This window comes from Ranitomeya imitator, chromosome 5 (genome assembly GCF_032444005.1).
Source record: "Ranitomeya imitator isolate aRanImi1 chromosome 5, aRanImi1.pri, whole genome shotgun sequence".
In the NCBI taxonomy this organism is placed as follows: domain Eukaryota; kingdom Metazoa; phylum Chordata; class Amphibia; order Anura; family Dendrobatidae; genus Ranitomeya; species Ranitomeya imitator.
The window spans coordinates 232,864,310-232,892,005 of NC_091286.1; the positions used below are offsets into that span (position 1 = coordinate 232,864,310).

At 41.4% G+C, this 27,696-nt stretch overlaps 1 protein-coding gene across 1 annotated transcript in view; it reads right to left on the minus strand.

The window, feature by feature from the left end:
* Positions 1-27,696, minus strand: part of PEX7 (peroxisomal biogenesis factor 7) — a 282,390-nt gene that overhangs the window by 56,181 nt on the left and 198,513 nt on the right. The window contains exon 9 of the mRNA XM_069725962.1: positions 8,709-8,808. Coding sequence (XP_069582063.1) covers positions 8,709-8,808 — 100 coding nt within the window. The remainder of the gene's footprint in view (positions 1-8,708; positions 8,809-27,696) is intronic.

The following is a 27,696-nucleotide window of genomic DNA, read 5'->3' on the forward strand; positions in this document are numbered from 1 at the left end:
CTGGTTATTACCAAAGTTGATGAGAGCAGTGTTTGGTTAACCCTTTCCTTGTCCCCTTGGTGTCTTTATACTTCTTTGTTGCCTCTAGGCTTTACACTGTACAGTATGTCCCTTTGTGTATTTCACAAAAAGCATATTGTATGAATGTGTTTCAGTTCTGCCCTGTCTGTCTTGTCTTGCATTTCCCCATACATGTTTCAGATCAGTGCTGCTTACGAGCATAATAAGGAACAAGGCTCGGGCATCTCCACCTGCAGGAGTAATCCCGGGGGCAGGTATAGCTAGGCACACCAAGGATAAAGTTCTCACAAGGAATCAGCCTCAACAACCGCAACAATTAGGCCGGCCTCACACTAGCGTGTTTTACGGACGTAAGAGAGGTGCTAAAAATACGGATTGCATACGGTACAATGATTCTCTATGGCCCAGCTCCTATCTGCCGTATTTTTTACTTTACTTTTTAGTCACCTTATGGTGGCTTTTTTAGTCACCTTAGTACATAGTTAAAATTAAGGCATCCTATGAAAATCAGTCTGTAGCTGGGGTCACACTTGCGAGTTCATTGCGTGAAACTCATGCGAGTCTCTCACATCAATACCCGACACTGCCGCCAGCACACAGGACCGGTTCAGCTGCATAGAAATACATACAGCTGCACACTCCGGTCCCGAGTGCTGGTGGCAGTGCCAGGGCTTGGCGCGAGATTCTCACATTGAACTCCCAAGTGTGACCCCTGCCTATGACTGAGCTTAAAAGGAGTATCACTAGACAGTTATGGGAGCCTTCAGTAGGTCCTCGGCTGCCATGGAAATCCATCGACGCCCAGTGATGATTGCACTGGAGGCCGATGAAAGCCACTGCATGCGAGTAATGACTTCAATGCCACTGTCAATCATTTACAGCAGCATATAAATGGGTAATAGCCGTGGCTGTCAGACACAGATGCCAGCTATGTAACATAGCCAGTATCAAAGACATATGGATGTAGTACCTCAGCACACGATCACTCCATTTTACGACATACATATACACTACCGTTCAAAAGTTTAGGGTAACTTAGAAATGTCCTTATTTTTGAAGGAAAAGCACAGTTTTTTCCAATGAAACTAACATTAAATGATTCAGAAATACACTTTATACATTGTTAATGTGGTAAATGACTATTTTAGCTGCAAACGTCTGGTTTGTAATACAATATCTTCAAAGGTGTATAGAGGCCCATTTCCAACAACCATCACTTCAGTGATCTTATGGTACTTTGTGTTTGCTGACTGTGCAATAAGGCTAATGGATGGTTAGAATACCCTTGAAAACCCTTGCTAGCACAGCTGAAAACAGTTTGGCTGATTAGAGAACCTATAAACCTGACCTTCCTTTGAGCTAGTTGAGAATCTGGAGCATTACATTTGTTGGTTCTAGTAAACTCTCAAAATGGCCAGAAAAAAAGAACTGTCATGTGAAACTCGACAGTCTATTCTTGTTCTTAGAAATTAAGGCTATTCCATGTGAGAAATTGCCAAGAAACTGAAGATTTCCTAGAACGGTGTGTACTACTCCCTTCAGAGGAGAGCACAAACAGGCTCTAACCAGAATAGAAAGAGAAATGTGAGGTCCCGCTGCACAACTGAGCAACAAGACAAGTACATTACAGTCTGTAGTTTGAGAAATCGACGCCTCACAGGTCCTCAACTGGCAGCTTCATTAAATAGTACACGCAAAACACTAGTGTCAACGTCTACAGTGAAGAGGCGGCTTCAGGATGCTGGCCTTCAGGGCAGAGTGGCAAAGAAAAAGCCATATCTGAGACTGGCTAATAAAAGGAAAATATTAATATGGGCAAAAGAACACAGACATTGGACAGAGGAAGAAAAATGTTATGGACAGACGAATCCAAGTTTGAGGTGTTTGGATCACACAGAAGAACATTTGTGAGACGCAGAACAACTGAAAAGATGCTGGAAGAGTGCCTGACGCCACCTGTCAAGCATGGTGGAGGTAATGTGATGGTCTGGGGTTGCTTTGGTGCTGGTAAAGTGGGAGATTTGTACAAGGTAAAAGGGATTTTGAATAAGGGAGTTTATCGCTCCATTTTGCAACGCCATGCCATACCCTGTGGACAGCGCTTGATTGGAGCCAATTTCATCCTCCAACAGGACAATGACCCAAAGCACACCTCCAAATTATGAAATCACTAATTAGGGAAGAAGCAGGCAGCTGGTATTCCATCTGTAATGGAGAGGCCAGTGAAATCACCAGATCTCAACCCCATTGAGCTGTTGTGGGAGCAGCTTGACCGTATCGTAAGCAAAAAGCGCCCATCAAGCCAAACCAACTTGTGGGAGGGGGTTCTGGATGCATGGGGTGAAATTTCTCAAGATTACCTCAACAAATTAACTGCTAGAATGCCAAAGGTCTGCAATGCTGTAATTGATGGAAAGGGAGCATTCTTTGACGAAAGCAAAGTTTGAAAGAGAAAATTATTATTTGAAATAAAAATCTTTGTTTCGAACCTTGTCAATGTCTGGACTAGATTTTCAATTCATTTGGCAACTAATTTGAATAATAAAAGTATGAGTTTTCATGTAAAACACAAGATTGTCTGGGTGACCCTAAACTTTTGAACGGTAGTGTACGTCCATATGTGCAAAGAGGTACATTTAGTGATACTGATTATAATGAATGCTAATCATTAAATGACTGAGTGATTATTGCACTTTTTCTCAGAAACATATGCACATAATAAAGTTTTACACACAATTTGTATTTGTATTTTCTATATTATCTAGATGTAAATTATTGCATGTTATTACTTTATGTACACATTTTAGAGATATGCAAGTTATCTTAAAGGGAACCTGTCACCCCGTTTTTTCAGATTGAGATAAAAAATACTGTTAAATAGGGCCTGCGCTGTGCGTTACAATAGTGTATGTAGTGTACCCTGATTCCCCACCTATGCTGCGAAATACATTACCAAAGTCGCCATTTTCGCCTGTCAATCAAGGCTGGTCAGGTCAGGTGGGCGTGGTGACATCGCTCTTTTCTTCCCCAGCTTTCCGTTGGTGGCGTAGTGGTGTGCGCATGTCCGTGCCGAATCCACTGCGCGCACGTGAAGAAACAGCACGCGATCTGCGCTATTACCCCTGTCATCGGTGGGGGCGGCCATCTTCCTGGGGCCGCGCGTGCGCAGATGGAGTGCTCTGCTGCACGGGGCTTCAGGAAAATGGCCGCGTGATGCTGCGCGTGCGCAGATGGAGATCGCGACGGCCATTTTCCCAAAGCCGAGTTTGCATTTCGGCTTCAGGAAAATGGCCGCCGCGATCTCCATCTGCGCACGCGTGGAATCCCGCGGCCATTTTCCTGAAGCCCCGTGCAGCAGAGCACTCCATCTGCGCACGCGCGGCCCCAGGAAGATGGCTGCCCCCACCGATGACAGGGGTAATAGCACAGATCGCGCGCTGTTTCTTCACGTGCGCGCAGTGGATTCGGCACGGACATGCGCACACCACTACGCCACCAACGGAAAGCTGGGGAAGAAAAGAGCGATGTCACCACGCCCACCTGACCAGCCTGATTGACAGGCGAAAACGGCGACTTTGGTAATGTATTTCGCAGCATAGGTGGGGAATCAGGGTACACTACATACACTATTGTAACGCACAGCGCAGGCCGTATTTAACAGTATTTTTATCTCAATCTAAAAAAACGGGGTGACAGGTTCCCTTTAATAGGTGGACAACAAGAGATAGGATTATTGCTATATTTTCCAATTTAAGAGAACTTTTCTAATATGTGGTCTCGCAAGTTCTTACTCCTTAAGCATGGAATAAAATAATTTTTTCGCTGTTAAAACCAATAAGTTGGTTGTCTGACATTTCAATAAAAATTTATGGAAAGGGAACAAAATTCTGTAAAGATATCAAAAGTCGAGAGCACATATTTCCACCTACACATATGTATACATTAGCTTGCCTTTATGAAAACGACCAAGTTTTTGAACAAAGAAAATGTTCCAGTTCAGTCTGTAGTACAAATTCAATGTGATAAGACTGAAAGAGGCTTCATCTCCTGAATTTTCATATTAATGGAGTGATGCATTCACCTATGTATATGTTTTACTTTGTCAAGAGAATGCTTTGCAGAATGAGTGATGGGTGACTGAGAATGAATGTGGCCAGAAAGCTTCAATTGTTCCCACCAAATTTGATTTATATAGACTAGTACTCATTTTAAAGTCCACATTCACAAAAAATGGGAAGCATTTAAACACTTTCAGCACTTTTCGATTCAGACACTGCCTCTCAATACATAATCCACACATACGCTGACTAAACTATATGAATTTGCATGATAAAAAAAATGTTGGCATAATATTGAGTATGTGTGAATCATGGAGCTCCAGTCACAAACAAATGTCAGATTAAATTAATCTATTCGGCACACTTGCTTGGATTTTACTGACTCATTCAACGTAATTGTGCAATAGATCATTGAATGTATACATACAATAAATGCATGAAATACATATACGCTATAAATCTGCTGGTTAACTGGACGCTTTTTACTTGGAGGTAAAAAGAGCACTTTTCTCATTGCTCACTGCATTTAATATTTAATCACATCATGATATTAAATGTTTTCAACTCTAAACTGAATGTTTTGACCACAAATTGGTGTCATCATCATTCTATCTTCCAAATGCACCAACATGTTCTGCATCGCTTTATATTTTAGAGGAAACATGTTTAAAGAAAATCTAACTTAGAGTAAGAAACAAAATGATAATTTACACACGAGTAGGGTCAGTTTAGTTTTAAGAGCTTATAATCTATGAGAAGACACGGGTTACCAAAAAATAAAAGTACATATTTTCCACACTGGTGCAGCCATCATTTAGAAATAGTAGGGTAATCCAAATACAGCCAAATTCTCTGTGCACAGATTTCAAGGGAGCAAGAAATGTTGAAGTTACTATTGAATAAAGGTATTCGGGTTCTAAGGAATAATAGTAAACGTATTTCTTGTGCTAGCCTTGCCTAACATGATACATATACATTTTTTAGTCTAAACTTAAAGAAGTTGTCCATTATTTGGACAACTTCTTCTCATACTGAATGCTTGGCCCCGATAACATAATAAAGCTTAAACTCACCTCCCGTGCCGACAGCGTTCACACGGTATCGGCACTCCATATCCCCGGGGTTGTCGTGCGGTGTTGTGACATGTGACGCCAGCGCCCAATCAACACTGGCGTCACTGTCCGCACCTTCAAACATTTTGAGTAGAGATGAGCAAATATAGTGAGCTCCCTCCTTATTCGGCAAGCTATAGCACTTACCAAAGAAGCAGGCTAACTGGAGCGCTCCTGAATCAGCTGTCCAGCGCCGCAGCTGCATGTGTCGCGGCTGTGTGACTGTCACAACAATGCATGGGGAGTCCAACAAACAGGGTTAGCCGGGTTCCCGCTGAAGCTTCTTCGGTAAGCGCTATAGCTTGCCTAATAAGGAGGGAGACGACAATATTCGCTTATCTCTAGTTTTCAGCATGAAGAGGAAGTCAGATTAGCTGCAGACCGGTCTTCCTTTCCATGTTCAAAATGTCCTAGTCTTGTGACGCCGGCGCCCAATCAGTCTTTGTCTCTGCCTTAGGCTAGGTTCACACTTGCGTTGTGCAGTCCGTTCAACAAATCCGTTAAACGGACTGCATTAATGCAAGCGCCGACTTTGGCATTGCGCTAGCGCAGATGGAGCATCTGCTAGCTCCATCTGCGCTAGCAGTGACGGACCCGGAAACGCTGCAGCCCGCGTCTCGGGTCCATCACTCAATGACGGCACATCGCTAGCGCACACCCATTGTGGGCGTGCGCTAGCGATGCGGTCGCCATGGCAAGTAATGGCGGCGTTAACGGACTGCGCTACACCGCGTTATGCCACGGTGTAACGTAGTCCATTAAACGGGTTCACACAACGCAGTGTGAACCCAGCCTAAGGCAGAGACAAAGACTGATTGGGCGCCGGCGTCACAAGACTGCACAAGAGCGAGTGCCAACACCATGGGAACAGCGCCTGCACAAAAGGTGAGTATAGGCTTTATTATTTTATGGTGGCCAAACATTTTCATCAAGAAGTGGTTGTCCTAGTAGTGGACAACCACTTTAAAGCTTTGGATGATAGGAATAAATTTGAAGGCTACGTAAGCACATTCCTAAAATCTGGAACAGCACAAGAAAAGTTGTTGGGAAAATATTGGGGTGTTGTGATTACAGAATATGTTAATCTTAGATAAGTAGCAGAACAGAGAGGACAGGTAAACTGACCAACATGAAGGGAGGTGAAACAATGGAAAGCTTTGTTAGAGAACATGATGCGTTAATATAGTTTTTTTAAAGTGAGTGGTCACCCAGAGCAGTAAATTGGTACAGGGTAGAGACATCAGTGTAGAGATGCAACAAATATGCCAGACTGCTGCAATTAGGATGTTTCCAAAGTAAGAAAGGGGTGGATTCTGAAGGTGCTTTTGAGGTGCAAGTGACATGAGCATGCATGTACTGTAATTTAATATAAGGAGCAAAAAATTTCAGTTTTATATGGAAAGCTGCAACACAAAATGAGTGTCGGTGGAGGGCAGCTGCCCGGATTTCAGAGCGCATTGTTTTCTTGTACTTTTTGCTGCATTTTGTCTCCTTGATAACTATATACATGGTGCTGTTATTTATTCCCTGACTACTCTAAATGATATCACATCATATTGTGCTCATTGATTAGATGCATCTTTCTGCTACCTACACCCTTATGGAAACAGTAAGCATGTATTTAATTTTTTACACACTTCTTCTGCATTTTGGTATAGTTTTTGTTAAATAATTATTATGCAATGGGCCATGTGTCGTTCATTTTAGGTTGTATATACCTCAATTTAAGATTTCTAAAATTGTGTATTTTTATTCTTTCCTGATACATAAAACCGAAGAATTCTAAAACGTGCCTAGTATTTCTCATATACTGTAAACCAAATATGAAAGAAATAAAATTGTATTTAATTAAAACTTCTGAAAAAAGTAACTGTTAATTGGTTAAAATTAGTAAGATAATAAAGCCAAACTTGTCATGAAAAAAAAAGTAAAAAAATCACTTTAAACTAAAACTACTGAAAAAAAAACTAAAGCTCTAGCAGTTTGACCAGTGCATGCAAAAAACAAAACAAACTGAAATACTGTACCGATTATTAAGACCAAGGAAGCTTATAGGGGGAAGGAGGCAATCTTGCGTAAAATTGCAATGTTCGGAACTTAGTAAACAGTCTACATTCAGAATATATTGCTCACAGGTCATGGCTACGTGGGTTGATGGCCAAGCTGTGTGGTAAGTGACTGAATAACTGTTTTTGACAAAAAAACATGCAGATACTGAATTTCAAGCTGTGAAAAAAATAGTCTGCATTTCCCAATGAAAGCACAACACTGTGATGTAAGTTCCTCCAGCATTGCTAATTTCTACCTCGTTTAAACCCATTCACCTTTCATTGTGATTTCTGACTGCAAGAGGTTATTGTTTAGTAAAGCATGTGAAGAGTTACGGTCAATGAGCTAAGAAATATTACTTAATACAAGTGACGTTCAAGGAAATTATGCCAGTCCATATAGCCATAACGATAGTTCTCATTCCAATATCACCAGTACTAATTCACTGTTCCATTTACTGGCTGGGTCTACAAGGTGCAAGCTCACAAAACATTAATACAAAGTGCTTCCGACAGCCTAGGGAGATGGATGCATGAGCTGTGTGCTCCACCTAACCGAGCCTTATTGTTATATATCGGTCTCAAATGGTTTATCCGCTTTTAGAAAATCACAGTACTCGGAAACAGTTTGTTATTAAAAAAAAACATCACTCCCTGGGTACACCACCCAATTTCCACAGTTGCTCCTGGTATCCGATACTAGCTTCAGCGTTGACGTCATGTCAACAGCAGAACCGAAGAATAAAAATGAATATTCCAGTGCTTCTAGCCATAAAATTATTCTTATCAGAAATTAATCTAAAAACAGGAGAATCCATCATGAGAATAAAACCTTACACGTTTCTGGCGTACACTAGGCCCTTAAGTCATAGGAATCCTATGATAGATCCTACTGTTTTGAATGAATTTCTAATAAAAAGATTAATTTTATGGATAGAAGTGCCGGAAAATCCTTTTTTCTTTGTTGGTTCTACAGTAGCTGAGCTTCACCAGCAGGAACTCGCATTCATTTATGAACTTTCCAGTGTAGTGAGCTTTTTTATTTCTTTTTCGTACAAGTCATGTCAACAGCATGATAGACAGTAAGCTTAGCGGTTGCAGAGATCGCTGGCTGGTTGCTGCGCTGCTGACATGACGGCGAGTAAAGTAGTAAAGCGAGGCTTGCTTTATATTACAATATATATTTGTATATATACACATACAGATATCTATATCTATATCTATATATATATATATATATATATATATGTATCTATATCTATCTATCTATCTATCTTATAGCTACCATGATGACCGCCTGAAATGCTGCAATTGCATCGCCGAAGGAAGAAGTGGGGATCAATGTGTGCTACAATGGATCCCCTACACTCAGTAATGAACCACTTAAATGCTGCTGTCAGATATCTCCCACTGATGTACACACCGTATTAGTAGAGAGGCTTTGGGAATAAATATATATATATATATACCTGTCCTGGAACAAGAATGCTGAAGTCAAGGCCACAAGTAAACTCTGTATGATGCTCCACAGTTTCAAGCAGTGGTGATGGTTTGGAAAAGTCCCATAACCTGTCGAGAAAGTGCAAGTGTTAGGTAAATTTACTGTTTAAATACATTTTGTTCAGGAAAAAGAAAAATTTACCAAGAAGAAAATATCTACGGTAACTTAGTAAAGTCTGCATTCATTATAAGGCCACTTTTGATGTGGCCGATTTATTGCGACTTATCAGTGCAAATCTGACATTTAAAGTGAAAGCAATTTACAGTGCAAAATATGTGCACAAGATTTTCAAAAGACAAACACTGAAACTGACAGCAAATCCACAGCAATACTACAATGTAACACTTGCAGATTTTACTGTGAGCTGTAGCACCAGTCTCCCTTCTAGGTAAAAATACATCATGTGATATTTGCAACTTAACCCCTTAATCCCATATGACGTACTATCCCGTCCAGGTGACCTGGGACTTAATTCCCAGTGACGGGATAGTACGTCATATGCGATCGGCCGCGCTCACGGGGGGAGCGTGGCCGATCGCGGCCGGGTGTCAGCTGCCTATCGCAGCTGACATCCGGCACTATGTGCCAGGAGCGGTCACGGACCGCTCCCGGCACATTAACCCCCGGCACACCGCGATCAAAGATGATCGCGGTGTGCCGGCGGTGCAGGGACTCACCGTGCACCCATGCAGGGTGATGTACTCACCATGTACCGAGCGTCTTCTCCCTGCAGTCCCCGGATCCAAAATGGCCGCGGGGCTGCATCCGGGTCCTGCAGGGAGCACTTCCGGGTCAGGATCAGGCTGCAGCTGCAGCTCTAATCCTGCCCGGCTGTATGTCAGATCACCGGTCTGACAGAGTGCTGTGCACACTGTCAGATCGGTGATCTGTGATGTCCCCCCCCTGGGACAAAGTGAAAAAGTAAAAAAAAAAATTTCCACACGTGTAAAAAAAAAAAAAAAAATTCCTAAATAAAGAAGAAAAAAAAAAAATATTATTCCCATAAATACATTTCTTTATCTAAAAAAAAACCAAAAAAACAATAAAAGTACACATATTTAGTATCGCCGCGTCCGTAACGACCCGACCTATAAAACTGGCCCACTAGTTAACCCCTTCAGTGAACACCGTAAGAAAAAAAAAAAAAAAAAACGAGCCAAAAAACAACGCTTTATTATCAAAACGATGAACAAAAAGTGGAATAACACGCGATCAAAAAGACGGATATAAATAACCATGGTACCTCTGAAAACATCATCTTGTCCCGCAAAAAACGAGCCGCCATATAGCATCATAACCAAAAAAATAAAAAAGTTATAGTCCTCAGAATAAAGCGATGCCAAAATAATTATTTTTTCTATAAAATAGCTTTTATCGTATAAAAGCGCCAAAACATGAAAAAAATGATATAAATGAGGTATCGCTGTAATCGTACTGACCCGAAGAATAAAACTGCTTCATCAATTTTACCAAACGCGGAACGGTATAAACGCCTCCCCCAAAAGAAATTCATGAATAGCTGGTTTTGGTCATTCTGCCTCACAAAAAATCGGAATAAAAAGCGATCAAAAACTGTCACGTGTCCGAAAATGTAACCGATAAAAACGTCAACTCGTCCCGCAAAAAACAAGACCTCACATGACTCTGTAGACCAAAATATGGAAAAATGTGGAGACGCAAAAACTTTTTTGCTATAAAAAGCGTCTTTTAGTGTGTGACGGCTGCCAATCATAAAAATCCGATATAAAAAACGCTATAAAAGTAAATCAAACCCCCCTTCATCACCCCCTTAGTTAGGCTAGGTTCACATTGCGTTAATGGGTTAACGCTAACGGACAGCGTTGCACGGCGAAAATGTCACAATTAAAGCCGTGCAACGGGTCCGTTAGCACACCCATTGACAGCAATGTGATTTTCGGGTGTAGCGCATCGCTAGAGCGTGCCATTTTCGGCTCGCGCTAGCAAGGTGCCGTTCTTTTGTGGCGCGCCTCGGACGCTGCTTGCAGCGTCCGCGGCGCGCCCGAGGTCCGATCCCCGATCTTCCAGAGCGGGGACGTTAACGCGACCACTAAACACGACACCCAAAAAGACATTGCGTTAGCGCAATCCGCTAGCGCTAAACGGATTTCCCTAACGCAATGTGAACCTAGCCTTAGGGAAAAATAATAAAATAAAAAAAATGTATTTATTTCCATTTTCCCATTAGGGTTAGGGCTAGTGTTAGGGCTAGGGTTAGGGCTAGGGTTTGGATTACATTTACGGTTGGGATTAGGGTTGGGATTAGAATTAGGGGTGTGTCAGGGTTAGGTGTGTGGTTAGGGTTACAGTTGGGATTAGGGTTAGGGGTGCGTTTGGATTAGGGTTTAATTTATAATTGGGGGGTTTCCACTGTTTAGGCACATCAGGGGCTCTCCAAACGTGACATGGCGTCCGATCTCAATTCCAGCCAATTCTGCATTGAAAAAGTAAAACAGTGCTCCTTCACTTCCGAGCTCTCCCGTGCGCCCAAACAGGGGTTTACCCCAACATATGGGGTATCATCGTACTCGAGACAAATTGGACAACAACTTTTTAGGTCCAAGTTCTCTTGTTATCCTTGGGAAAATAAAAATTTGGGGGGCTAAAAATCATTTTTGTGAAAAAAAAGGATTTTTTATTTTCACGGCTCTGCGTTATAAACTGTAGTGAAACACTTAGGGGTTCAAAGTTCTCACAACACATCTAGATAAGTTCCTTGGGAGGTCTAGTTTCTAATATGGGGTCACTTGTGGGGGGTTTGTACTGTTTGGGTACATCAGGGGCTCTGCAAATGCAACGTGACTCCTGCAGACCAATCCATCTAAGTCTGCATTCCAAATGGCGCTCCTTCCCTTCCGAGCTCTGCCATGCGCCCAAACCGTGGTTCCCCCCCACATATGGGGTATCAGCGTACTCAGGACAAATTGGACAACAACTTTTGGGGTCCAATTTATTCTGTTACCCTTGTAAAAATACAAAGCTGGGGGATAAAAAATCATTTTTGTGAAAGAAAAAAAAGAATTTTTATTTTCACGGCTCTGCGTTATAAACTGTAGTGAAACACTTAGGGGTTCAAAGTTCTCACAACACATCTAGATAAGTTCCTTGGGAGGTCTAGTTTCTAATATGGGGTCACTTGTGGGGGGTTTGTACTGTTTGGGTACATCAGGGGCTCTGCAAATGCAACGTGACTCCTGCAGACCAATCCATCTACGTCTGCATTCCAAATGGCGCTCCTTCCCTTCCGAGCTCTGCCATGCGCCCAAACAGTGGTTCCCCCCCACATATTGGGTATCAGCGTTCTCAGGACAAATTGGACAACAACTTTTGGGGTCCAATTTATTCTGTTACCCTTGTGAAAATACAAAACTGGGGGCTAAAAAATAATTTTTGCGAAAAAAAAAAATTATTTTAACGGCTCTGCGTTGTAAACTGTAGTGAAACACTTGGGGGTTCAAAGCTCTCAAAACACATCTAGATAAGTTCCTTAGGGGGTCTAGTTTCCAAAATGGTGTCACTTGTGGGGGGTTTTAATGTTTAGGCACATCAGGGGCTCTCCAAACCAGCATGGCGTCCCATCTTAATTCCAGTCAATTTTGCATTGAAAAGTCAAATGGCGCTCCTTCCCTTCCGAGCTCTGCTATGCGCCCAAAAAGTGGTTTACCCCCACATATGGGATATCGTCGCACTCAGGACAAATTGCACAACAACTTTTGTGGTCTAATTTCTTCTCTTACCCTTGGGAAAATAAAAAAGTGGGAGCGAAAAGATCATTTTTGTGAAAAAATAAGATTTTTTAATTTTACGGCTCTGCATTATAAACTTCTGTTAAGCACTTGTTGGGTCAAAGTGCTCACCACACATCTAGATAAGTTCCTTAAGGGGTCTACTTTTCAAAATGGTGTCACTTGTGAGGGGTTCCAATGGTTAGGCACATCAGGGGCTCTCCAAACGCAACATGGCGTCCCATCTCAATTCCAGTCAATTTTGCATTGAAAAGTCAAATGGCGCTCCTTTCCTTCCGAGCTCTGCCATGCGCCCAAACAGTGGTTTACCCCCACATATGGGGTATCGTCGCACTCAGGACAAATTGCACAACTTTTGTGGTCTAATTTCTTCTCTTACCCTTGGGAAAATAAAAAATTGGTGGCGAAAAGATCATTTTTGTGAAAAAATATGATTTTTTATTTTTACGGCTCTGCATTATAAACTTCTGTGAAGCACTTGTTGGGTCAAAGTGCTCACCACACATCTAGATAAGTTCCTTAAGGGGTCTACTTTCCAAAATGGTGTCACTTGTGGGGGGTTTCAATGTTTAGGCACATGAGGGGCTCTCCAAACGCAACATGGCATCCCATCTCAATTCCAGTCAATTTTGCATTGAAAAGTAAAATGGCGCTCCTTCCCTTCCGAGCTCTGCCATACGCCCAAACAATGGTTTACACCCATATATGGGGTATCAGCGTACTCAGGACAAATTGGACAACAATTTTTGAGGTCCAATTTCTTCTCTTACTCTTGGGAAAATAAAAAATTGGGGGCGAAAAGATCATTTTTGTGAAAAAATATGATTTTTTATTTTTACGGCTCTGCATTATAAACTTCTGTGAAGCACTTGTTGGGTCAAAGTGCTCACCACACATCTAGATAAGTTCCTTAGGGTGTCTACTTTCCAAAATGTTGTCACTTGTGGGGGGTTTCAATGTTTAGGCACATGAGGGGCTCTCCAAACGCAACATGGCATCCCATCTCAATTCCAGTCAATTTTGCATTGAAAAGTAAAATGGCGCTCCTTCCCTTCCGAGCTCTGCCATACGCCCAAACAATGGTTTACACCCATATATGGGGTATCAGCGTACTCAGGACAAATTGGACAACAATTTTTGAGGTCCAATTTCTTCTCTTACTCTTGGGAAAATAAAAAATTGGGGGCGAAAAGATCATTTTTGTGAAAAAATATGATTTTTTATTTTTACGGCTCTGCATTATAAACTTCTGTGAAGCAATTGGTCGGTCAAAGTGGTCACCACACATCTAGATAAGTTCCTTAGGGTGTCTACTTTCCAAAATGGTGTCACTTGTGGGGGGTTTCAATGTTTAGGCACATGAGGGGCTCTCCAAACGCAACATGGCGTCCCATCTCAATTCCTGTCAATTTTGCATTGAAAAGTCAAATGGCGCTCCTTTCCTTCCGAGCTCTGCCATGCGCCCAAACAGTGGTTTACCCCCACATATGGGGTATCAGCGCACTCAGTACAGATTGTACAACAACGTTTGGCATCCATTTTATCCTGTTACCCTTGGTAAAATAAAACAAATTGGAGCTGAAATAAATTTTGTGTGAAAAAAAGTTAAATATTCATTTTTATTTAAACATTCCAAAAATTCCTGTGAAACCCCTGAAGGGTTAATAAACTTCTTGAATGTGGTTTTGAGCACCTTGAGGGGTGCAGTTTTTAGAATGGTGTCACACTTGGGTATTTTCTATCATATAGACCCCTCAAAATGACTTCAAATGAGATGTGGTCCCTGAAAAAAAATGGTGTTGTAAAAATGAGAAATTGCTGGTCAACTTTTAACCCTTATAACTCCCTAAGAAAAAAACATTTTGGTTCCAAAATTGTGCTGATGTAAAGTAGACATGTGGGCAATGTTACTTATTAAGTATTTTGCGTGACATATCTCTGTGATTTAAGGGCATAAAAATTTAAAGTTGGAAAATTGCGAAATTTTCTGCCAAATTTCCGTTTTTTTCACAAATAAACGCAAGTTATATCGAATAAATGTTACCACTAAAATGAAGTACAATATGTCACAAGAAAACAATGTCAGAATCGCCAAGATCCGTTGAAGCGTTCCAGAGTTATAACCTCATAAAGGGACAGTGGTCAGAATTGTAAAAATTGGCCCGGTCATTAACGTGCAAACCACCCTCGGGGCTTAAGGGGTTAAAGGGAACCTGTCACCCCGAAAATCGCGGGTGAGGTAAGCCCACCGGCATCAGGGGCTTATCTACAGCATTCTGTAATGCTGTAGATAAGCCCCCAATGTTACCTGAAAGAGGAGAAAAAGACGTTAGATTATACTTACCCAGGGGTAGGCGTACTTTGGCGCAGGCGTACTTTGTCTGCCCTGTTGAGGGCAGAGCAAAGTACTGCAGTGCGCAGGCGCCGGGCCTCTCTGACCTTTCCGGCGCCTGCGCACTGCAGTACTTTATTGTGCCCTCAACAGGGCAGACAAAGTACGCCTGCGCCGGAGCCGTGGCTGAAGATCAGAAGAGAACGTCATGGAAAGAAGATGGGAGGCGCCGCAGCGGACCAGAGACGCCCATCTGACCTGACCAGCAGCGGGACCGCCCCTGGGTGAGTATAATCTAACGTCTTTTTCTCCTCTTTCAGGTAACATCGGGGTCTTATCCACAGCATTACAGAATGCTGTAGATAAGCCCCTGATGCCGGTGGGCTTACCTCACCCGCGATTTTCGGGGTGACAGGTTCCCTTTAAAGGTTATCCCCAACATTGAAAGTTGACATCCAGCCAACAGTAGGTGATAACTTGCGGATTGGTGGGGTCTTACCACTCCCAACTCCTTTTATCTTGAGAACGGGGCTCTAAAATGCCAAATCGGCAATATGCAGCAGTCCCATGGAAAATGAATGGAGCATGCAGTATCATCATTCTATTCAGACAGGGCATTTTGCAACCCCACTCTCAGGATCAGTGGGTACACAGCAGGCACAAGTTATCATCTAGCAAAAGCTTTAAATGTTAAGAATAATCTTTTAAGGGGGATCAAAGCATCTTACTGCAAAACTTTTCAAAGTATGAAGGTCTGAAAACTCTGAGGCTCCATAGACAAGGAAGAGAAGGAAAGCAGCAACCGAGAAGGGAACATCATATACACCAATTTTATTTCTTCAGAGTAAGAAAACTGAATTAACCTATGTTAAAAGCACATTGTATTTTGTAATAATATTAAAAATAAATTGTAAGGACAAGAAGACATTGTCCATTCCCGCACTCAGACATATATATTTGTACTAATCTTCTCTTTTTTCTGCTTACTGCTGAAACCAATTTCACCTTCCCGACGAGGAAAAATTCTTCAAACACTATCTGGTAATAACTTTGGAATGCTTCTATATATCTCAGTGATTCTGAAATACATTTTTCATGGCACATTGTACTTCATGTTAGTGGTAAATTTAAGTTGTCAACATTTGCATTTTTTTCTGAAAAGATCTAAAATGGAACAAAATTTTAGAAAAACTTTGCAATTTTCAAACTTTTATTTTTTGGGGTCTTAACCCTTGTCACTTTATGAGACCTCTAGAACACTTGAACATATCCTAGTGATTCTGAGACTGTTTTTTCGTTGTATTTTCCTTCATGGTTGTGGTAAATTTTGGTTGATATGATTTGTGTTTATTTATGAAATATTTAAAATTTGACAAAAATTAGATACCTTAGCAATTTTCAAACTTTGAATTTCTATGCCCTTAAATCAAATTCCACACAAAATACATAAAAAATAGCATTTACCACGTCTACTTTACATCGAAAAACACATACCAAAAGGCCGGTTTCACACGTCCTGATATTTCCAGTGCCGAAAAAAAAACGGTACCGGAGATATCGGTGTCCGTGTGTGTACTACGTGCGGCACACGTGTGCCGCATCAGTAACACATACAGTTAGGTCCATATATATTTGGACAGAGACAACATTTTTCTAATTTTGGTTATAGACATTACCACAATGAATTTTAAACAAAACAATTCAGATGCACTTGAAGTTCAGACTTTCAGCTTTCATTTGAGGGTATCCACATTAAAATTGGATGAAGGGTTTAGGAGTTTCAGCTCCTTAACATGTGCCACCCTGTTTTTAAAGGCACCAAAAGTAATTGGACAGATTCAATAATTTTAAATTAAATGTTCATTTTTAGTACTTGGGTTGAAAACCCTTTGTTGACAATGACTGCCTGAAGTGTTGAACGCATGGACATCACCAGATGCTGCGTTTCATCCTTTTTGAAGCTCTGCCAGGCCTTCACTGCGGTGGTTTTCAGTTGCTGTTTGTTCGTGGGCCTTTCTGTCTGAAGTTTAGTCTTTAACTAGTGAAATGCATGCTCAATTGGGTTGAGATCAGGTGACTAACTTGGTCATTCAAGAATATTCCACTTCTTTGCTTTAATAAACTCCTGGGTTGCTTTGGCTTTATGTTTTGGGTCATTGTCCAACTGTAGTATGAAACGATGACCAATGCATTGGCTGCATTTGGCTGGATCTGAGCACACAGTATGGCTCTGAATACCTCAGAATTCATTCGGCTACTTCTGTCCTGTGTCACATCTTCAATAAACACTAGTGACCCAGTGCCACTGGCAGCCATGCATGCCCAAGCCATCACACTGCCTCCGCCGTGTTTTACAGATGATGTGCTATGCTTTGGATCATGAGCTGTACCACACCTTTGCCATACTTTTCTCTTTCCATCATTCTGGTAGAGGTTGGTGTTGGTTTCATTTGTCCAAAGAATGTTCTTCCAGAACTGTGCTGGCTTTTTTAGATTTTTTTTTTAGCAAAGTCCAGTCTAGCCTTTTCATTCTTGATGCTTATGAGTGGCTTGCACCGTGCAGTGAACCCTCTGTATTTACTTTCATGCAGTCTTCTCTTTATGGTAGATTTGGATATTGATACACCTACCTCCTGGAGAGTGTTGGTCACTTGGTTGGCTGTTGTGAAGGGGTTTCTCTTCACCATGGAGATTATTCTGCCATCATCCACCACTGTTGTCTTCCGTGGATGCCCAGGTCTTTTTGCATTGATGAGTTCACCAGAGCTTTCTTTCTTTCTCAGGATGTACCAAACTGTATATTTTGCCACTCCTAATATTGCAGCAATTTCTCGGATGGGTTTTTTCTGTTTTCGCAGCTTAAGGATGGCTTGTTTCACCTGCATGGAGAGCTCCTTTGACCACATGTTTACTTCACAGCAAAACCTTCCAAATGCAAGCACCACACCTCAAATCAACTCCAGGCCTTTTATCTGCTTAATTGAGAATGACATAAAGAAGGGATTGCCCACACCTGTCCATGAAATAGCCTTGGAGTCAATTGTCCAATTACTTTTGGTCCCTTTAAAAACAGGGTGGCACATGTTAAGGAGCTGAAACTCCTAAACCCTTCATCCAATTTTAATGTGGATTCCCTCAAATGAAAGCTGAAAGTCTGAACTTCAAGTGCATCTGAATTGTTTTGTTTAAAATTCATTGTGGTAATGTCTATAACCAAAATTAGAAAAATGTTGTCTCTGTCCAAATATATATGGACCTAACTGTAGATGGATGCTGGGAAAGTAGCACTACAGTAAGCACTGTTACTTGGCGGCTGGTGCTGAATACGGCTGTCATCCATTCTCCCCTGCTCTGCCGGCGAGCAGCGCGAGCAGGGGAGAATGAATGAATGAGATGCAGCGGGCGCAGGCTCAGTAACTAGTCTGTGCTCGCTGCCGGCATAAACTCCTGTGATCTCAGGACCGTGGGAGAATACAAGTGAGGTCACAGCAGTTCAAGCTGTCACAGTGACCTCATCATGTTCATGCCGGCAGCAAGCACAGACTCAGTGATATCACTCCTAGTTATTGAGCCTGTGCCCGCTGCTTCTCATTCATTCCCCAGTAGTTTACAGCCAGAGCGGTCGCATTAGCACAGGAGATCGAGGGCATCATTTGGATTAGCAGAAACAATAAAGATGGCAAACTGTGTGGTGTATGATTTCATTAAAAGACTTTATTCTTACTGTGTGGTGTTTATTTAACCCTTTACCAACTATAGGATTAGTAATGGAGAGATATCTTATTGACACCTCTCCATTACTAAACTGGGCTTAATGTCACCTTTCAATAGGAAGGTGAGATTAACCCCCCCATTACCCCACTTGCCACAGCTACAGGGCAAGTGGGAAGAACCAGGCAAAGCTCCAGAATTGCCCTTTTCTGGGCAGCTGCAGGCTGCTGTTTTTTTTGGCTGGGGGGGCCATATCCATGGCCCCTTACCAGCCTGAGAATAGCACCTGTGAGTTTTTCCAGGTTGGTTTAAAAACATAGGGAGACCCCATGTTGGGTTTTTCATTCATTCTCCCCTGCTCACCGGCAGAGCTGCGGAGAATGGATGAAAGCTGCGTTCAGCACCAGCCACCAGGGAACAGCGGCTTACAGTAGCGCTACTTTTCCGGCTGCTGTCCATGCACACAGAGGACAGTATGCACTGTTCTCTGTGTGCACGTGTGTGGCATGTTTTGCGGCCCGTGTGTCCGGGTGAAAACGGACATGTCTGCATGCTTTGCACATGGACACACGGTCCGTGAAAACACATGTACATAGACCCATTCATTTGAATGGGTCTACGTGTGTCAGTGTCTCCGATATGCGAGAAAACTGTCACCACATGTACTGGAGACACTGACGTGTGAAAAGGGCCTAAGAAAAGGCCTTCCGAAAACCCTGTCGATGACAAATGCACATCTAGCAGGATGCAGCAGGCATCCATAAATAGATATAAATAAATAAATGCTAGATGTGCATTTGTCATCAGACAGGGTTTTGGGAAGGCCGTATCTCATGGTATCTACTTTACATGGCCATCATTTTTTTAAACAATTTTTTTGTACAGAAAGTAGAAGTGTTAAAAATTATTTGTGGTTAAAAAAGTAACCATTACTGACTACCACATTTTTTGTTCTTGATTTCTTTTAGTGTTTCCTAAAGCCAGAAAGTTGCCATTTGAAATGACTTTAGTTTTGTGCCATGTCTGTGATCTGCTTTTTTTCTACAAAATTAAACAACTGAATGAACATCCTCCAAGGCCGGTGATTCCATAATTTTTGCCAGGGGTTGTAGAAGCGATGCTCAGATCGCCCTATGTAGCAGAATTACTGCATTGCTATGAGTGCTGACCACAGGGTGGCGCTCATAGCAATCCGGCATCAACAACCATAGAGGTCTCAATGAGACCTCTGGTTGTCATGCTGATGCACCGAAGTGTAAGAAACCGCCTAAAGGAAATGGGATTTACATACAGAAAAGCTAAACGAAAGCCATCATTAACACCTAAATAGAAAAAAACAAGGTAGCAATGGGCTAAGGAAAAGCAACGGTGGACTATGGATGGCTGGATGAAAGTCATATTATTATTATTTATTGTTATAGTGCCATTTATTCCATGGCGCTTTACATGTGAGGAGGGGTACACATAATAAAAACAAGTACAATAATCTTAAACAATACAAGTCATAACTGGTACAGGAGGAGTGAGGACCCTGCCCGCGAAGGCTCACAATCTACAAGGGATGGGTGAGAATACAGTAGGTGAGGATAGAGCTGGTCATGCAGCGGTTTGGTCGATCGGTGGTTACTGCAGGTTCTAGGCTTGTTGGAAGAGGTGGGTCTTCAGGTTCTTTTTGAAGGTTTCGATGGTAGGCGAGAGTCTGATGTGTTGTGGTAGAGAGTTCCAGAGTATGGGGGATGCGCAAGAGAAATCTTGTATACGATTGTGGGAAGAGGAGATAAGAGGGGAGTAGAGAAGGATATCTTGCGAGGATCGGAGGTTGCGTGTAGGTAAGTACCAGGAGACGAGGTCACAGATGTATGGAGGAGACAGGTTGTGGATGGCTTTATACGTCATGGTTAGGGTTTTGTAGTGGAGTCTCTGGGCAATGGGGAGCCAGTGAAGGGATTGACAGAGGGGAGAGGCCGGGGAATAGCGGGGGGACAGGTGGATTAGTCGGGCAGCAGAGTTTAGAATAGATTGGAGGGGTGTGAGAGTGTTCAAGGGGAGGCCACAGAGCAGGAGGTTGAAGTAGTCAAGGCGAGAGATGATGAGGGCATGGACTAGGGTTTTTGCAGATTCTAGGTTGAGGAATGAACGGATTCGTGAAATATTTTTGAGTTGAAGTCGGCAGGAAGTGGAAAGGGCTTGGATATTCAGTGATGAATCACAAATCTGCATTGGGCAAGGTGATGATGCTGGAACTTTTGTTTGGTGTCGTTCCAATGAGATTTATAAAGATGACTGCGTGAAGAGAACAAGCAAATTTCCACAGTCATTGATGATATGGGGCTGCATGTCAGGTAAAGGCACTGGGGAGATGTCTGCCATTAGATCTTCAATAAATGCACAAGTTTATGTTGATATTTTGGACACTTTTCTTATCCCATCAATTGAAAGGATGTTTTGGGATGATGAAATCATTTTTAAAGATGATAATGCATCCTGCCATAGAGCAAAAACTGTGAAAACATTCCTTGAAAAAAGACATGTAAGGTCAATGTCATGGCCTAAAAATAGTCCGGATCTCAAACCAATTGGAATTCTTTGGTGGAAGTTGAAGAAAATGGTCCATGACAAGGCTCCAACCTGCAAAGCTGATCTGGCAACAGCAATCAGAGAAAGTTGATGAAGAGTACTGTTTGACACTCATTAAGTCCATGTCTCTGCAAGCTGTTATAAAAGCCAGAGGTGGTGCAACAAAATACTACTGATGTGTTGGAGTGTTTTTTTGTTTTTCATGATTCCATAATTTTTTTCCTCAAAATTGAGTGATTCCATAATTTTTCCCCTATGCTAGGTTAAAAAAAGTAACCATTACTGACTACCACATTTTTGTTCTTGATTTCCTTTAGTGTTTCTTAAAGCCAGAAAGTTGCCATTTGAAATTACTTTAGTTGTGTGCCATGTCTGTTATCTGCTTTTTTTCTATAAAAATTAAACAACTGAATGAACATCCTCCAAGGCCGGTGATTCCATAATTTTTGCCAGGGGTTGTATGTAGCAGAGCCGATCATGTTATGGCAGCTTCTAGTCTCCCATGGAGGCTATAGAAGCATGCCAAAAGTAAAAAAATGTGAATAAAAATATGAAAAAATATATATTAAAGTTCAAACCACCCCCCTTTCACTCCATTCAAAATAAAAAAATAAAAAAAATGTAACAGAGATATTTGGTTCACAATTACCCAATCTATCAATAAAAAAAAGGATTAACCTGATCGCTAAATGGTGTAGCGAGAAAAAAATTAAAATGCCAGAATTACGTTTTTTGGTTGCCGCAACATTGCATTAACCCCTTTCTGACCTCGGAAGGGATAGTACATCCGAGGTCAGAACCCCCACTTTGATGCGGGCTCCGGCGGTGAGCCCGCATCAAAGCCGGGACATGTCTGCTGTTTTGCACAGCTGACGTGCCCACAATAGCAGAGGGTGGAATCGCAATCCACCCGCCCCTATTAACTAGTTAAATGCTGCTGACAGCCGCATTAAACTATTGCTTACGGCCATCGGGCCGGAAATGAGCGCATCGCTGACCCCCGCCATGTGATCGGGGGTCAGCGATGCGTCGGCATGACAACCAGAGGTCTATTGAAGACCTCTATGGTTGTTGATGCCGGATTGCTGTGAGCGCCACCCTGTGGTCGGCGCTCATAGCAAAGCAGCAATTCTACTACATAGGAGCGATCTGAGCATTGCTCCTATGTAGCAGAGCCGATCAGGCTATGCCAGCTTCTAGCCTCCCATGGAGGTTGTTAAAGCACGGCAAAAATAATTTTTCTTTTTTTTTAAATATATATAAAAAAAAATATAAAGGTTTAAATCACCCGCCTTTCGCCCCATTCAAAATAAAACAATAATAAAAAATCAAATATACACATATCTGGTATTGCCGCTTTCAGAATCGACTGATCAATAAAAATAAAGGATTAACCTGATCGTTTCCTTGCGGAGAGTGACATGTTAAGCATGTCGAGGTGAGGAGACTTAAAACTGCAATGCGCCTTTGGGAAATATGCAAATTGTCTCTTCAGAGAGGAAGAGGACTAGAACTCTAGTGCCACCAATTGGAAGTAGCAATCCTAACAGTCAATGTCGACCCTTTAACGGCTTTAACTCTCCTCACCTCGACATGCTTAGTATGTCACTCTACGCAAGGAGAAACGATACTTCTTGGAATATAGCAACACAAACTCTCACATTTTTTTTTAATGTTTTTAAAAAAAAACAAAAAACTTCTGAATGTTATTCTCCACTTAAACAAAAATTCTATACAAGTTTGGTATTGCCATAATTGTACTGACTTGGAGAATCATGAGTCATAGTAACTTTTACCACCAAACGTAAGCCATAAAAACAAAACACAAAAAACCTTGGCAGAAATGAATTTTTCCCCCAATTTCACCACAAGCTATTTTTTCTGTTTTTCGGCAATATGAATGGCGTCATTCAAAACTACAAGTCACCCAGTAAAAAACAAGCCATCATACAGCTATGTGGATGGAAAAATAAAACAAAATTACGGCAAAGGTTCACTTAACTTTACCACTCACACACGTGATATTGGATCATTTATAAAATGACAAAGTCTAATATTTTTGACTCATTTATTTGATTTGGTTATCTTTATCTACTTTTAGGCTCTGTGTAAAAATTTGATGTAGCTTTATGTCAAATGTATGCAGAAATATTTTAAATTTAGAAGGGGTCACAAATGTTAAAACACCACTGTGTGCAACTCTATACCATAAAGTTACATACATCACCAATTAAATAATTATGGTTGACTAGTTAAAGAAGGAACCCACACATGTATTGCATACTTACCTGCCTATTGTGCCTGATGCCTTTTTCCCCCATCAGAGACTGCTCCTACCAGGGATTTGGAAACCTCGGCCGACGTCGCGTCTACACAGCGGAAGCTTCTTTTCCGGTCTGCTTTGCTGATGGGATGGGACTTACGAGGTCTTTCTGATTGACAGCCAGACCCCTGCTGCCTAATTGGGGGAGCCGTCTGTCATCAAGAATGACCTCGGAAGTCTTTCCCAGTCTCGTTAGCAGAGGCAGCAGATTCCCCGGCAGGAGCGATCTGTGACTGATATGTGCCGGGGGAGACCGCCGCCATGTACAACAGGCAGGTAAGCTGCAATTACCTGCCTGTTAGTGCTTAGATGCATTTTTTTGTAAAGTCCCAGATACTCTCTTTAAACTGGGAGTGCTAACACAAGTGCTATATTTTGTCAAGCAGATCTTTTTCTTTTCACAATGTCAGGTTTATTGGGCACCTAGCTTTCAGTGTTGAATACTTGTTCCGGCATTTTCTTGCTTGTCAGACACACACAGAAGGTTTCCAGGCAACTCACAGGTACCACAGTCCAATGATTTACAATCTTTTGATTACAATTAATTATATGCCAGAAGATTTGTATGAATAGTCTGTTGCCTTAAATAAATGCTCTAGAAATGAGCCAACTGACCCTACAAAAGAAATGATGCAGTGAATGGGCCAGGTGTGATGATACAAAATTACTTCTTCCAATTCTGTTCTTTTTTCATTCTTCGAGCTTCATCATTTGCATAAAAGTTAATATTGGAGAATATAGTACTGTGCATTATTACAATTTATACCACTGTCTTTACCAGAGAAAACAAACTACATGCGTCTCTTACACTCCCTGCAGTGAGAACATAAGGATCAATCCAGGCTGAGCAAACAGACAAGTCATAGGGCAACATTTGCTTAGTGAGTCCATATTCCTAATGATGTAAATGAACACAGACGTGCATTGTCATCAGAAATATTTACTTTAATATCTTGCTAACGCAAGCCAAATTCTGAGAAAGTATTATTCTCTGGAAATCGTTGAGCCTCCGTTCTCATGATTAGTTGCTATCCTATTTGTTGCACCTACAGGTGGCTCAATCCCAGTATCTCCTCCCCAGTAAATGTGACACAATCTACATATTAGATCTAGCCGCTGGAAAAGGAACAGCTTGCTTCAGTCTCCGCCAGCAATAGAAAAACCACTTACTAACAGCTTCACTGTGACACACAATATGACCCTAGAACATGATCCACAACCATCGGAAATTCATCATGAATGGCTTCAGGCCAACGATATAAACCATGATACAGGAGAGTGACACAAACTATATTACGAAAAATAAATAATTAAGAATTATGCAGAGACTTACCCGGAATGACGTAACAAGTGTGTTACCACTGCCAGAACAAGATAAATGCAGGGTAAGCGTGTACGGTAGTATGGCACCAAACACACCATGACGAGGCATGAGGACGTGACACCGAACATGCTCTGGCAGTGTCAAGGATTGATTTATTACAAAGAACGTGTCATTTACTCAGGGTTCTGGTCCTAGAGCCAGTACAGAGGAAAGAACCGTGAGCTACAACAGCAAGCAAGTGTGAAAAGAGGGAGATGGAAAAACGATACTTTAATATGTGAACAATGGAAGCCAAGAGAGGAAAAACTGCATTAATGATATTATAAAAAATATATATATATATTTCTATTCTTGAAACTTCATAGTTTAGACCAGGATTCTCATAAACTTATTCTATTATTCAGCAGGAAAATATTTTGCTGTACATATCCTGATTGGTTAACGGGAACTGTAAATTCAACTATTTAAACATTAATATAGGGGATGTAGCCCCTACAAAATTCACACCAGTAATACATATTGTAGTGGTGCAGTGGCAGAAAAATTTATATTTAATCCATCTGTAACAGAAGGTGCTTGGTGCACCGTTACGCCCTCCGCACTGTTCCAGAGCTTGATTAACAGCAGTATGTAGTGTTGAAGAAAGAAAAGCTTACCTTGCTCCAACGAGAAACTACTTTACAATGGTATCCCAGCTAAACAAACTATCACCTTATTAACTGGCTAGATAACGACTGTTAGAAATCATGGGGGTCCCATTGCCCAAGGGTACCGTCACACAGTGCAATTTTGATCGCTACGACGGCACGATTCGTGACGTTCGAGCGATATAGTTACGAGATCGCAATGTCTGACACGTTCCTGCGATCAGGGACCCCGCTGAGAATCGTACGTCGTAGCAGATCGTTTGAAACTTTCTTTCGTCGTCTAGTGTCCCGCTGTGGCGGCATGATTGCATGGTGTAACATATATCGTATACGATGTGCGCATAGTAACCAACGGCTTCTACATCGCACATACGTCATGAAATTATCGCTCCAGCGTCGTAGATTGCAAAGTGTGACAGCAGTCTACGACGCTGGAGCGTCACGGATCGTACCGTCGTAGCGATGAAAATTGCACTGTGTGACGGTACCCCAACTCTCTCATGTTCACCTGAACACTGCTGAGGTTGAATCAAGTAGTTAGTTAGTCAGGGCAACTATGACACAAGATACCTGAAAATAGCGGGGCGGATCAATGTCATAGACTGAAATGTAGCGCTATGATGCAGGCTCGAGTTTTATTGTAATAGTAACATATATGATCTATTTATTTTCCATAATTGATCCTGGTAGTTGAGAGAGCACAATCGCAACAAAAGGAAGAACTAAAGCGCTGCACAATAATAAAGAGATTTAATTATGCTATTTACACACAAAAAAACTGATCTTATTGCTCTTTTTAGATGTTTTTGGTCACAGGATATGAAATATTTCCGATTGACATTGAGCCCAAAAATGTTTGTGTCATGTAACCCTATGTTTCAGCGAGGAAAAGTAATAAATATAAGCAAAAATAACCTGCAACTGAGCATATAGTGCAGAGCGGACATCATGGCCCAGATAAATGACCTGATAAATCAAAACGCTAAAGGACAGCATTGTAAATCGTCCATTATACAAATGTTTGTATATTTATGTACAGATATATAGCGATGCCTGACACCAAGAGCTTTTCTAAGGGAACTGTTAGAACCATATTTATTCTGCACCCATTTCCCCATTTCTAACGGCAAGCAATCAATTGCCAATTTTTGTGTTACCAGTATAATGTGTCTATTGACAGATGTGAATGAACACTTATGACTCTCGGAATACAACAGAAACATTTTTCTACAGAAAAACAATTTCTTGAATACAATTTGATCTCATCTTGACAGTGTTCTATAAAAATGCAATAAATGGGTGTCCCTTCAATGAAATTTGAAATCCTTAGCCAACTATATAATTTAAACAGTGTTATTTGTCATATACATTGAATGACCACTTTATTAGAGACGCTTGCCCTTTCACAATCGGAGCATTCCTGGATAGAAATTATATAGGTAGCCATGGAGTCCAGCATAAAATGAAATGAGCAAGTTTACTATGGATTAGTTTTGATGTAACTCAATATCAGAATAGGTAAATCAAGGAATCGGAGTGACTTTGCACATGTGATGGTCTTCTCTGCTAGACTAGCTAGGGCCAGTATTTCATAGTCTGACAACCTTGTGGGGATTTCTTGTGCATGGTATTCATATACTGAAAATACTGTTATAGAGGAAAAACATCCACTGATGGGGAACCTTAACAGTTTCTCAACCAAAGAAGTCAGAGGAAAATGTCAAGAATCTTTGTTTACTCAAGTTAACTGCAGCAGAATAGAATGCTGCTGCTAAGATTAATATGCCAGAAGGTGCAACTCACCATTCCTTAGCTGTAAGTGTCTTTACTAAGGAAAACAGAAATGCAAGATTTACCGTAAGTAGGTAAATGAACATACAAATTAATTCACTGAGCAGGGGAAAAATATTGCCCAGTCAGTTGAATCCAGTTCATATTTTCATGGCACTACACAATGGAAAAGAGGACACTTACAACACAACAATGCCATATGCCACAAGAGCAAAACACTCATCAACTGGTTCTTGGAACATGACAATGAGTTTTTCTTTTTTCCATGGCCTTCAAAGTATCTAGAGCTTAATCCTGTAGAGCATCACTGTGAAGAAGATTGAGGTTACCCATAATCTATAGAATTCAACTGAAAAGTAACCTGAAATTTCCTCGGGTGGAAAAATAAAAAAAATATAACTGAATTAATTTGGTTGTATAAATATGCACACCTTTAAACTAATACTTTGTTGAACAACCCTTTGAAAGTATGACAGCATTCAGTCTT